This window comes from Sinocyclocheilus rhinocerous, unplaced genomic scaffold, assembly GCF_001515625.1.
Source record: "Sinocyclocheilus rhinocerous isolate Xijiao unplaced genomic scaffold, SAMN03320098_v1.1 scaffold878, whole genome shotgun sequence".
NCBI classification, from domain to species: domain Eukaryota; kingdom Metazoa; phylum Chordata; class Actinopteri; order Cypriniformes; family Cyprinidae; genus Sinocyclocheilus; species Sinocyclocheilus rhinocerous.
Genome location: NW_015664312.1, coordinates 440269 through 453860, shown reverse-complemented (window position 1 = coordinate 453860; position 13592 = coordinate 440269). Strand labels below are relative to the sequence as shown.

Sequence of the window (13592 nt, the reverse complement as noted above, 5' to 3'; positions counted from 1 at the left end):
TATTTATTTATTTTTTTACAACTTTGTTATATCCTTATGGCAAATGAATAATGTCTTTTTTTTACCTGCTGGTGTTCGGGCACCCTCCTGCACTCCTCCCACACATATGAATAACACCAAGAGAAATGTTCTACTCAGCATTATATGGTTTAAAATATGCAATAGCATAATAATTCATGCAACAAAAAGAGCATACAGTATAAGAGCATCAATAATAAGGTGCATTGGACAATACTAAACATGCTGAAAACTATGATAATCTAAACAAAATCAATTTTAGTTACGGCATCATTTCCACTACAACTAAGAAAAATTGCCCTAATATATATATATTTTTTTAAAGTGTCCTTGTTTACCAAGAAGACAACATTATCACTAAAGATCATGTTTGGGATGAAACAGAAGGCACCAAGGTAAATATTCTTATTGTACTTCATTTACAATCAAGCTGTAATTTTATCAAATCAAACAAAAATATGATTTGAGTGTATTTAGGATACATTAAATGCTAGTTAGTTGTGCCATAGATATCTATGAGATATGTATCATCATAATTATTAATAAACACAATACGTTATTTGAAAAAAGTGGCCAAAAACACCCAATCATGTGTCACGCTGATTTAACGTCAGGTGTACGTGACACCTGTGCGTCATTCTTCTGTTCTGCCAAAGTAAATGTGCTCGTTGAGCTTAATGCGACATAAACCAGTTTAAAGCGAAATATGACTCCAGTCGTAACATACTTTCTGGACTGTAAGATTATAGTCATATCAATGCCATTCTCCAGTGTGACAGTTGTAATTACCCCAATCCAATACGATCATTAAGCAGGATGCAGACACTAAAACGTCTTTTGAAAAGGTGTGTGTACATACAGCGCTCGAGAAAACATGTGTATAGTTTACAATGCAGTCATACCACACGTCAAATCATCATTCTATTCTGTTGATAAAGTTGCATCTTGTAGTTGGATTAGAAAGGGAAGTGCTGCACAATAAACGCATAGATTTTAATAAGCTGTACATGCAATGCATAATGCTGCAAATATTGACTTAAAATAAATGTAACATTATAATAAGTGGCAAAAGGTACTGCATAAAAACAACTGTTTAAAAAGTGAAATATCACAAAACGCTTACAGTTATAGGGGCTGATGCTGCGCCACTTCACGCTGCCCAGATGATCACAGTGATGTAACGAGCAAAGGGGAGTCTCTGGCCGAGTTCTAACTCCACCCACAAGCGTCGTACATCCAATCAGAGACAGATGAAATACATACTCGTGTCAGTGATTGGTCAACCGAGACCTGAAGCCATGAGCGCCTGATGAGCTCAGTCCATGGATCCTGCTGTCAAGAGCGTCCATCTGCACCACATTTACGCATTTACATTGGAGCATTAGAAATGAAAAATGCATGATAAATTGCAATTCGCCAGTATAGAACACGAATTTATAAAATAATTAATGGACCTTTTTCACATTTCCGGGTTTTTCAGCAGCGGAAGTCGTCATAGTTGGGTTAACTTGAATAGCAGTGAATGGGAGAGTACCACAAATATATTTTTTGCAATCCCATTTGCTCAAATAGCAAAAGAAAAACTCCATGGTAGTGTTTTCATGAATTTCAATAAAAGGAAAAAAATGAGAGAGACTGATAACGGCTGTCGGAAGAGAGAACGATGTCAAATTTACCGTCCCTCCCATAGACGCTGCATTAGAAACACCCTCGCATTAGCATTAACTGTTTTTTTTTTTGTAATTTGATGCAAAGGTGATATAATACAAAGAATAGTGTTATAAATGTACATAAATTTTTTAAAAAATACAAATATGAAAAACTTTAGAGGATTTACGATGTGAAAAGGGTCCATTGGAAGGAAAATATCAACCTTTTCATAAACACACGTAAAACCTTTACTTAGTCCACTGGCAAATTTGTAGATAAAACATCTCACTTATTATTAAAAGCTAATAATCAGTGTACAATTGCCATCAAAAACATAAAAGAAATAGCATCTTATAAAGAAACGTATTATTAAATTTAAATTTATTTTAGTATTGAAAAAAAACAGTTTGACTCCTTGTGTGTTTATTCTTACAGACGGATTATTTAAAAATTTAAATACGTTGAAAAACTATTGGATGGCGTTGGTAGTTTAGTTTAATTATGGGTCTGGATAGAAGAGATTGCATGTTGTTTGTCACAGAATGTTTAACCTCAATATTTGTACTGTCTTTGCTATTAGTTTAATGCAAATATGTTTCAACTACAGTATATTCGGAGTTTTAAATAGTTTTCCACTTTTACTTTGAAGTGCAGAATTGCACAGACCGGAAACGGAACTGCAGTAAATAAAAGTTTTGAGTAACTTACAGTTGCACGACTACTGTCAGGTGCAGAGTTGTTTTGATACATTTTAAATCATTTGTAGCTGTGCAAAATGGGTCGCAAGGTTACATTGGCGACTTGCTCCTTGAATCAGTGGGCACTGGATTTTGAAGGCAACTTGACAAGAATACTTAAAAGTAAGTTCTGATTCTTCACCTGCAATTTGTAACCAGTAGTAGCAGTAACTAACATTACTAAAGGTCTTATGATCTTAAAGTGACCTCGTATTATTTTAGTTCTACTTTATTCTCCAAAACAGGCATTGAGATTGCCAAACAGAGAGGAGCCAAGTACAGACTGGGACCAGAGCTAGAAATCTGGTAATATTGTCACTCACAGACTAGATATTTAACGAATATGAGATGCATTTGTACAATTGAGAATACATGCAGACACGCAGTGTATGTATGTATATATATATATATATATATATATATATACACACACACATACGAGTTAGTTACTAAAATTGTTGTAAAAATGTTGAAAACTGATGATACTGTATTTTGTGGTCCTTCACAAATCGTTCATATACATCAGTGGGTACGGCTGTGCAGACCATTTCTACGAGTCAGACATCCTGCTCCATTGTTTCCAGGTTCTGAAGTCGCTCTTGGAATCTCCTTTGACCCAAGACATCACCTGTGATGTGGGAATGTAGGTGATATTGTTTAAAACATTAGGAAATAGAAAAAAAAGTATATGGTTTCTAATGCATTTAACTTCACTTTCATCTGCTCTGTCCACAGGCCTGTTATGCATCACAATGTTCGATACAACTGCAGAGTCATTTTCTTGAACAAGTAAGATATTACTATAGTACAGCATTATAAAGCATTTGCATTACTGCTTAATAATCAGATAATTACAATAATGCAAAAAATATGTATAATCATATCTTATAATATATCTAATAATATGTCTATTTTTATATTTGACAGAAAGATACTGTTAATTCGTCCTAAAATGCTCTTGGCTAATTATGGCAACAACAGGGAATTTAGATGGTTTTCACCTTGGAGTCGACCCAGGTATATTCCATGATGTATTGGTTAAATATTGGGGTCATTTGCCTAGCAAAGTCTTTAATAGTCAGTGATAAATGATAGATCACATATGAAATAAATTGCGTTGCAGATATGTTGAGGAGTACTTTTTACCCAGAATGATACAAGATCTGACAGGGCAGGTAAAATAATATTATCTTGTATTATTGAATTATAAAGCTCAATTATTAGTGGTATGTAATTATTAATAATGGTTCTTCTTATTATTATTATTTGCTGATTTGGTGCTCATGAAACCAGCTCAAAAAACTTTTTCACAAAAAAAATATATATATATTTTTGTGGAAACCGTGATATACAGCCATTCAAAAGTTTGGTATAAGTAAGATAAAAAAAAAAAAAGGAATTAAATAAATGAATACTTCTATTCAGAAAGGATGCATTAAATTGATCAAAAGTCAAAGTAAAGCCATTTATAATGTTAGAAAAGTGTTCTATTTCTTTTGAATATCTGTTCATGAAAGAATCCTGACAGAGAAAGAATCCAGAAATATGTAGCAGCAAAAACTGTTTTCATCATTAATAATAATAAGAACTATTATTAATAATTAAGTACCAAAAATAATTATACTCTTAATTATAATTGAATGCTCATTTCTTTACCATAAGCCGTCTCCAAAGGCGTTTCAGAGAATTTGGCATTACATCCAACCGGCCTCACAACCGCAGACCACGTGTAACCACACCAGCCCAGGACCTGCACATCCAGCATCTTCACCTCCAAGATCGTCTGAGACCAGCCACCCGGACAGCTGCTGCAACAATCGGTTTGCATAACCAAAGAATTCTGGCACTTTGGAGAGGTGTTCTCTTCACGGATGAATCCCTGTTTTCACTGTACAGGGCAGATGGCAGACAGCGTGTATGGCGTCGTTTTATTGTGGCCAGTCTAAGGCACACCTGTGCAATAATCATGTTGTCTAATCAGCATCTTGATATGCCTCACCTGTGAGGTGGATGGATTATCTTGGCAAAGGAGAAGTGCTCACTAACACAGATTTAGACAGATTTGTGAACAATATTTGAGAGAAATAGGCCTTTTGTGTACATAGAAAAAGTCTTAGATCTTTGAGTTCAGCTCATGAAAAATGGGGGCAAAAACAAAAGTGTTGCGTTTATAATTTTGTTCAGTGTATATATGTATATTTGCAACGACACATTATTTGGCATAAATAATAAGCTCAGCTGTCCTCATTGATAGACCACAGTGCCGTTTGGAGATGGGGTGCTGTCCACCAAGGACACCTGCATAGGGAGTGAGATTTGTGCTGAGCTGTGGAACCCCAGGAGGTAATGCTCTGCAAACAATAATCTCATCAATACTGTATGAATGTCAAATTATTGTTTTTTAACATATTCTTACTAGGCTGTTCCTTTAATCCTTTCCTAATCTCCTGCAGAGAACATTTAGACATTTATGTTATGCTATAATCTGGTGAAATAAAACATGAATGCAGTTCCATAATTGCTTTTCTTTGAAAAATGTAACTAACTTTTACTTCTCTCTTTAGTCCACATGTTGACATGGGTTTAGATGGTATTGAGATCTTTACCAATTCCTCTGCAAGTTACCATGAGCTACGTAAGGCTGACCACAGGGTGAACTTGGTCAAATCTGCCACCACTAAGGTAAATAGATTATATTAATATTTCTGAATGACTTAAATCATGTTAAAATAGAAAACCGTTATTTTAAATTGTTATAACATTTAACAATATCACTGTTAGCACTGTATTTATGATCAAATAAATAGGCTACAGCCTTGGTGAGAATAAGATACTTTTTCAAAAACATCTTTCAACAACTTCTTTCAAAATCTTAATTATTCCAAACATTTTACAGTACATATTAATGAATCCAATTATAAGTGGCCTTTGTAAAGATAGTGTTGACAATGAGCCTTATATTTAGAATATGTTTGTTTCAGAGTGGAGGGATCTATCTATTTGCCAATCAGAAGGGCTGTGATGGAGACCGTCTGTACTACGACGGGTGTGCTATGATTGCCATCAATGGAGATATTGTTGCCAGAGGAACGCAGTTCTCACTTGAGGATGTAGTATGTGTCAGTTCACACTTATTTGAATAATGAAACTCACCCCAGTGACTGTGATTAACATGCTGAATATTTCAGTTTGATCAACCAGATTTCTTCTGACTTGCAGGAGGTTGTCACAGCCACTCTTGATCTGGAAGATGTTCGCAGCTATCGAGGAGAGAGGTGTCACCCACACATGGTGAGCAACATTAAAAGACACCAGAGTTTAAAGTGACAAAACATGCTTTAAATATGTTTCTTACTGCACAGGAATATGAGCACAAACCTTATCAGAGGATCAAAACGGACTTCTCTCTGTCTGACTGTGATGACAGGTGTCTGCCCACGCACCAGCCTGTTGAGTGGATTTTCCACACGCCAGAAGAAGAGATCAGGTAACCTTAATGGGGAAAAAAATTTCACCTACACATAACCTAGATGTATACATTTAAAGGCATAGTTCACCCAAAAATACAAATTTGCTGACAAGTTACTCTCCCTCAGGACATCCAAGATGTAGATGAGTTTGTTTCTTCATTAGAACAGATTTGGAGAAATTTAGCATTACATCACTTGCTCAGCAATGGATCCTCTGCAGTGAATGGGTGCCGTCAGAATGAGAGTCCAAACAGCTGATAAAAACATCACAATAATGCACAAGTAATCCACACCACTCCAGTCCATCAGTTAATATCTTGTGAAGTAAAAAGCTGCATGTTTGTAAGAAACAAATCCACCATTAAGGCATTTTAACTTTCAACCATTTTAACTTTAAACTGATTTCATGATAACACTTCCTCCAATTAAATAAGTCTGTTCCAATTAAAAAAAGCAGTTTGGACTCTCATTCTGACGGCACCCATTCACTGCAGAGGATCATGATGTAATGCTAAATTTCTCCAAATCTGTTCAGATGAAGAATCAAGCTCATCTTTAATGCCCCGAGGGTGAGTAAAATTTTCATAAATTTTACTTTCATTTAAAAACTTTAGTAAATGTACACACATATTGGGGTACAAATGACGAAGACCACACTGAAAATCAGTTTTTAAATTAAAAAATAACAACACAAAGTAGAAGCATTTTCACTTGTGGATAACTCTTTATTTTCATATTGCAGCAACCGACATGTTTTGCTGCTTTCTAGTGGAGCTGTACAGTAATGCACCCTCAAACGCCCATTTGTGTAAACATCCATCCCATAAACCCAATTATGACTTTTATTAAGAGCAGCCAGTTATAAAAACCAAGTGATTTCAATTTTCCTGCAACATGCCAAATTAGTGTTCTGGTCCAGTGAGACTATTTTTGTTACTTTAGAGGTTTAGAAGTACCTTGTGACACGAATTTTTTCGTGGCTGTATCATCTCTGTTTGCAAATAAAGATTCAGACGTGAGGAGGAGAAACTGTGAGAAAGAAAAAGCGTAATACCCACATAATAATCTTTACAACTGTATACAGTAAACCAGTATGCAAATGTACCTTTTGTTATTATAAATTATATTTTATTGGTGCAGCATTTATCAAGTCAATTACTACATGCTTATTTTGGGTGTTCTTTCAGTCTTGGTCCTGCCTGTTGGTTATGGGACTACTTAAGGAGGAGTGGACAGGTGTGTTTTTTTTTATTCTATTTTGCATGTAAATATCAGTGTTTATATTGTGCTGAATTTATGCAATTTAATAAAACTTGGTGCTTGTTTTCTTACCAGTCTTCTTAGCTAATATTTTTATTTGCATGTTTATGCTTATGGTCATGAATGTGAAGATATAGGACATCTTTAGCTATGAGATTTGTGTGTTTTGTTGTTTTCAGGCTGGCTTCCTTCTTCCCCTTAGTGGTGGTGTGGATAGTTCATCCACTGCCTGCATTGTGTACTCCATGTGTGTGCAAATCTGCCAAGCTGTCAAAGATGGCAGTAAGTCCAAAACACACACACACACACACGCACACTCACTCACTCACTCACTCACTCACGCACTCACTCACACACACACACACACACACACTCACACACACATTTTGTGTTTCCATGTTTTATGGGGACATTCCATAGGCGTAATGGTTTTTTTATACTGTACAAACTGTATGTGCTATTGTCCTACACCAACCCTACCCCTAAACCTAGCCCTTACAGGAAACTTTGTGCATTTTTACTTTCTCAAAAAAACTCATTCTGTATGATTTATAATCTTGTTTCCTCATGGGGACCTCAAAAATGTCCCCACAAGGTCAAAATTTACTAGTATTACTATCCTTGTGGGGACATTTGGTCCCCATAACGTGATAAATACCAGGTACACACACACACACACACACACACACACACACCAGCTCTTCAGAACATAAGAACCAGCTAATTGAAAACTTATCCTCTAAACATGTTTCCCATTCTTCTCAGATTCTCAGGTGCTGGAGGATGTGCAGCGGGTTGTCAACAATTCGTCCTACAGGCCTGAGGACCCGCGTGAGCTGTGTGGACACCTCTTTACCACATGCTACATGGCTAGTGAAAACTCATCTGAGGACACCCGCAACAGAGCTAAAGATCTTGCTGCACAGATCGGCAGGTCAGTGGATGACATGGTATCTAGTCAAAAGTCAATTAAGATTTGTTTAATTTTTTTTAAGTCACTAGTGCTCACCAAGTCTGTATTTATTTGATGGAAATTACAGTAAAAAGAGTAATATTGTGAAATATTATTGCAGTTCAAAAGAGCTGTTTTTTATTATAATATATTTTTAAAATGTAATTTATTTCTGTGATGGCAAAACTGAATTTTCAGCATCATTACTCTAGTCTTCAGTGTCACATGTTCCTTCAGAAATAATTCTGATTTGGTGCTCAAGACACGTTTCTTCTTATTTATTAGTGCTGAAAACAGTTTTGCTGCTTAATAATATTGTGGAAACTGTTATATACTGCCATTCAAAAAATTTGGATTAAAAAATGAAATTAATACTTCTATTCAGCAAGGATGCATTAAACGTGACATTAAAGACGTTTGTAATATTACAAAAGATTTCTATTTCAAATAAATGTTGTTGTTTTGAACTGTTCATCAAAGAATCCTGTAAAAGATTTATCAACGGTTCCATAAAAATATTCAGCAGCAACAACTGTATACAACATCGATTATAATAAGAACCATTATTAATAATTGAGCTCCAATAATTGATAATTGAGCACCAAATCGGCATATTAGAATGATTTCTGAATGAGCATGTGACTCTGAAGACTGGAGTAATGGCTGCTGAAAATTCAGTTTTGCCAACACATTAATAATAATAATAATAATAATATAATTATTCCAATTATAAATTAATTGTAATAATATTTCACAGTATTACTGTCTTATTTTATTATTATAAAAAGTAATATATTTATATAAAAAAACTAACATTTTAAATCAAGATCTTTATCTGTTCTCCGCTCAGCAATCACCTAAATATCAATATTGACATGGCAGTAAAAGGCATGCTGGGAATTTTCTCTATGGTCACAGGGAAGTGGCCTCAGTTCCGTGCTAATGGAGGAAGTGTCAGAGAGAACCTGGCACTGCAGAACGTCCAGGTACTGCACCCATCATAGACACTGATGCTATGAATAAATGTATGAATTTTTATTAGTGACTTGTAGCGTATTTTTCTGCAAAGAATACATAGTTACGTTTTTCAGCAAAAATACTTTGGTTGACCACCGTGAGAGTCTCAGAAATACTAATAATTTGGAAAGCTGCATTACTCAATAACATTCCATGAATGTGCAATACTAAGATTGTTACATGCCATTTTGATATGACTTAGATGTTGATCATTTGTTTTATATGGCTCTTATATGATTCATGACATCACAAAAGCGCGGGGCTTGACTAAGCAGTTTCTGTCGAAGTGATGCTAATTTGCTGACTTTTTTAATATGCGATTTGCTTGCACTGTAACACAACCACCACGATTTTCACAGAAAAATATTGCAGTTAGTCACCCCAAGCGTCAAACGACCTGCAAATTAGCTGAGTTTGGGTTCTACCTTCTGTTACATCCCTATTTTTTTTAAACATAACTAACATAGTAACATTATGCAACTCTTTCCGGGAAATAGCTTGCGCTTTAGATTGGCAAAGTAATGCTTGATTAGAACCTATCTAAGACAATTAGATATACTGTACATGATGTCACAGCTTTGAAAGTGGTATAATGTGCTCTTAAAAGTAATGTAACCACTTAAAAGTTTGCAAAGAAGTAAATAGCAGTTTGACTGCTATGATAATGTAAACTCACACAAGATGGAGACCCTAGTCATATCAGTAGCCTAGAAAAAGTATAAACCAGTATAAGCAATTCTAAATATGTGGGGAAACATTTTCAGTTCAATTCAAATTTATTTGAATAGTGCTTTTCACAACAAATACTGTAATTGTTCCTTAACAGCATCAGTGCACTAAGACAGTGGTGAGCAGAAAATAGGGGCAAATAAAAAAAAATGTATCCTCAAATTATATGTGCATATTTTTATTTTATTTTATTTTGTCAAAAACTAGGCCCATCAAAAGAATCAAATAATCATGATTAGTCTCGTGATTTTCAACTAGTCTTTATAAAGCAAAATGAAATGGTAATAATATCACATTTTATAAATGTATTAAAAATTGTCGCATTAAACATTTAATATCTTAACGTGTTATTTTTGACAAGACTTTAAAATTTGTTTAAATAATTATCATCTTTTTTTTTTTCACAACATTTTTTGCGGACCTATACTGTAGAATATGTGCTAACACAGGTTTTAAATTGTTAACATTCAGTAACTACATTAGTTAACATGAATAACAATTAACTAAAATTAGTTAATGCACTGTGAACTAATATGAACATAAACATTTTTATTGAATAACATTAATAAAGGTACTGTAAAATACAGTATATTTATTGCTAGTTCATTTAATGCATTAACTAATGTTAACAAATGAGATACTTTTGAATCCGCAAGTCTGATGTAAATGCATGATGCATGTGTGTGTATGTTTACTCCAATACAGGCTCGTATCAGGATGATTTTGGCTTACCTCTTTGCCCAGCTGTGTCTGTGGGCTCAGGGAAAACCTGGTGGTCTCTTAGTTCTTGGTTCAGCAAACGTGGATGAGAGGTGTGTCTTTATGCTGTTCTTTCTTTTAGTATCCAACTGTCAATAGTAATGAAGGTTGCTTAAAAGAAAGTATCATTTGTCTTTGCAGCTTGACTGGATACTTCACAAAGTATGACTGCTCCAGTGCTGATATCAATCCCATTGGAGGTGTTAGTAAGATGGACCTGAAGTGCTTTTTGCAGTACTGTGTTAAAAGCTTCCAGCTCACTGCCCTCATAAGGTGTGTAATCCTTCCTTTTGTCGCACATTTGCTGATCAAATCACTGGTGTAGTTACATAATCTTGATTGTTTTAGCCAACATAATTGAAAAAAAACAAAAAAAACTTTCACATTGAGTGAAATTTAAAAGATGGACAGTTTAGGGGGAGACAGACCACTCATAGAAAAATTAATAGGAGAAAATGCTTTTTGAACTGAAATACATGGCCAGTCTAAAAAACATTTGAACATAATTACAAAAAAAAAAAAAGTAAATAAAGTTTTCGAAGTCTCTAATGCTTAGCAAGGCTGCATTTATTTATTTAACCATGCAGTAAAAACAGAACAAAACAAGTAAAAACGTGCAGAGCCAGTGGTGGTTTTGTAGGCAAACATTAATGCCTTGAATTTAATGCGAGCAGCTACTGGTAGCCAGTGCAAATTGATGAACAGAGGTGTGACATGCGTTCTTTTCGGCTCATTAAAGATTAATCTTGCATTTATTTGAATACATTTTAACATGTTATTTATTCCTGTGATGGCAACACTGATTTTTCAGTAGCCATTACTCCAGTCTTCAGTGTCACATGATCCTTCAGAAATCATTCTAATATACTGATTTGGTACCCATCTTCTGTACAGCATTTTGGATGCTCCACCTACTGCAGAGCTTGAGCCACTGACTGATGGCAAGGTCGTCCAGACTGATGAGGTAAACATAACAGCCAACCTCATTCAGTGATAAAAATGAGGTCTTGAATACTACTGCATTTACAAGTTATTGTGATTGAGACAGGATGCGCAACTGTGTGCCAATAGTTGTACAGTACTGTCTGAAATATATTTAAACTGGAAAATGTACCGTTTGACAGCCATATGACTCCTGCAGTGTAGGCTATGTATTTTGCTAAGCCAATGTTCTCATGAAAATATTTTCTTCGCACTAATGTGATTACTGCTATTCAAAACACAAAGCAGAATTATCACAAGCAATTCTTGTTGTCATTAAACATTAAAATCTAGCATGTCATGGGAAAACATAATCCAAAAGCACTGCATACATTACTGATATTTCAATCTACAACTTGAATTTGTGTCTTTTTTTACATTGAATTACGTGTCTCTGTGCCCCCCTCCCACAGGCTGACATGGGAATGACCTACTCAGAGCTATCTGTGATTGGCAGACTCAGGAAGATCTCCAAGTGTGGCCCATACAGCATGTTTTGCAAGCTCATTCACTCATGGAAAGAGACCTTCTCTCCCTCACAGGTCAAACGTGCCCTAAACTTTACAGTACTCATATTGCCTGATACTTTTAAAAGCAGTAAATACTAATATTTGACCACTGTTACTTTATGACCAGTAGAGCAATGCCATGCTTTGTGCAAATGCCATTTTTTGGGGTAAATGGGTGCAGAGCCAGTGGTGGTTTTGTAGGCAAACATTAATGCCTTGAATTTAATGCGAGCAGCTACTGGTAGCCAGTGCAAATTGATGAACAGAGGTGTGACATGCGTTCTTTTCGGCTCATTAAAGATTAATCTTGCATTTATTTGAATACATTTTAACATGTTATTTATTCCTGTGATGGCAACACTGATTTTTCAGTAGCCATTACTCCAGTCTTCAGTGTCACATGATCCTTCAGAAATCATTCTAATATACTGATTTGGTACCCATCTTCTGTACAGCATTTTGGATGCTCCACCTACTGCAGAGCTTGAGCCACTGACTGATGGCAAGGTCGTCCAGACTGATGAGGTAAACATAACAGCCAACCTCATTCAGTGATAAAAATGAGGTCTTGAATACTACTGCATTTACAAGTCATTGTGATTGAGACAGGATGCGCAACTGTGTGCCAATAGTTGTACAGTACTGTCTGAAATATATTTAAACTGGAAAATGTACCGTTTGACAGCCATATGACTCCTGCAGTGTAGGCTATGTATTTTGCTAAGCCAATGTTCTCATGAAAATATTTTCTTCGCACTAATGTGATTACTGCTATTCAAAACACAAAGCAGAATTATCACAAGCAATTCTTGTTGTCATTAAACATTAAAATCTAGCATGTCATGGGAAAACATAATCCAAAAGCACTGCATACATTACTGATATTTCAATCTACAACTTGAATTCGTGTCTTTTTTTACATTGAATTACGTGTCTCTGTGCCCCCCTCCCACAGGCTGACATGGGAATGACCTACTCAGAGCTATCTGTGATTGGCAGACTCAGGAAGATCTCCAAGTGTGGCCCATACAGCATGTTTTGCAAGCTCATTCACTCATGGAAAGAGACCTTCTCTCCCTCACAGGTCAAACGTGCCCTAAACTTTACAGTACTCATATTGCCTGATACTTTTAAAAGCAGTAAATACTAATATTTGACCACCATTATTTTATGACCAGTAGGGTAACTTTGTCCCATGCTTTGTGCAAATGCCATTTTTTGGGGTTTTGCAGGTGGCTACTAAAGTGAAACATTTCTTTAGGATGTACTCAATCAACAGACATAAGATGACAACAGTAACACCCTCTTATCATGCTGAAAACTACAGTCCTGATGACAACCGCTTTGACCTCCGTCCTTTCCTTTACAACACACAGTGGGCCTGGCAATTCCGCTGCATCGACAATGAGGTCAGCAGTTCTACAGAACTATGTGATTTCACTGGGATGTATAATACAAGCTTTAATATTGAAACTTTACACAAATATAAATATATATATATATGTATATA

General features: G+C 35.5%; 2 protein-coding genes across 2 annotated transcripts in view; one reads left to right on the top strand and one right to left on the bottom strand.

Annotated features, from left to right (window-relative positions):
* The window catches only part of LOC107730061 (7-dehydrocholesterol reductase-like), a 3512-nt gene extending 3371 nt beyond the window's left edge, over positions 1 to 141 (bottom strand). The window contains exon 1 of the mRNA XM_016540793.1: positions 66 to 141. Within this exon, the coding sequence (XP_016396279.1) occupies positions 66 to 141 (76 nt within the window). The remainder of the gene's footprint in view (positions 1 to 65) is intronic.
* A 2225-nt stretch (positions 142 to 2366) lies between these two features.
* LOC107730094 (glutamine-dependent NAD(+) synthetase-like) overlaps positions 2367 to 13592 on the top strand; it is a 14133-nt gene continuing 2907 nt past the window's right edge. The window contains exons 1-20 of the mRNA XM_016540830.1: positions 2367 to 2528; positions 2651 to 2711; positions 2932 to 3048; positions 3141 to 3194; positions 3333 to 3422; positions 3529 to 3580; positions 4660 to 4748; positions 4970 to 5087; positions 5387 to 5518; positions 5625 to 5696; positions 5768 to 5892; positions 7063 to 7111; positions 7315 to 7417; positions 7901 to 8069; positions 8938 to 9073; positions 10539 to 10645; positions 10734 to 10865; positions 11487 to 11556; positions 11987 to 12115; positions 13315 to 13491. Of these exons, the coding sequence (XP_016396316.1) occupies positions 2444 to 2528; positions 2651 to 2711; positions 2932 to 3048; positions 3141 to 3194; positions 3333 to 3422; positions 3529 to 3580; positions 4660 to 4748; positions 4970 to 5087; positions 5387 to 5518; positions 5625 to 5696; positions 5768 to 5892; positions 7063 to 7111; positions 7315 to 7417; positions 7901 to 8069; positions 8938 to 9073; positions 10539 to 10645; positions 10734 to 10865; positions 11487 to 11556; positions 11987 to 12115; positions 13315 to 13491 (2067 nt within the window). The 5' untranslated portion in view covers positions 2367 to 2443. The remainder of the gene's footprint in view (positions 2529 to 2650; positions 2712 to 2931; positions 3049 to 3140; positions 3195 to 3332; positions 3423 to 3528; positions 3581 to 4659; positions 4749 to 4969; positions 5088 to 5386; positions 5519 to 5624; positions 5697 to 5767; positions 5893 to 7062; positions 7112 to 7314; positions 7418 to 7900; positions 8070 to 8937; positions 9074 to 10538; positions 10646 to 10733; positions 10866 to 11486; positions 11557 to 11986; positions 12116 to 13314; positions 13492 to 13592) is intronic.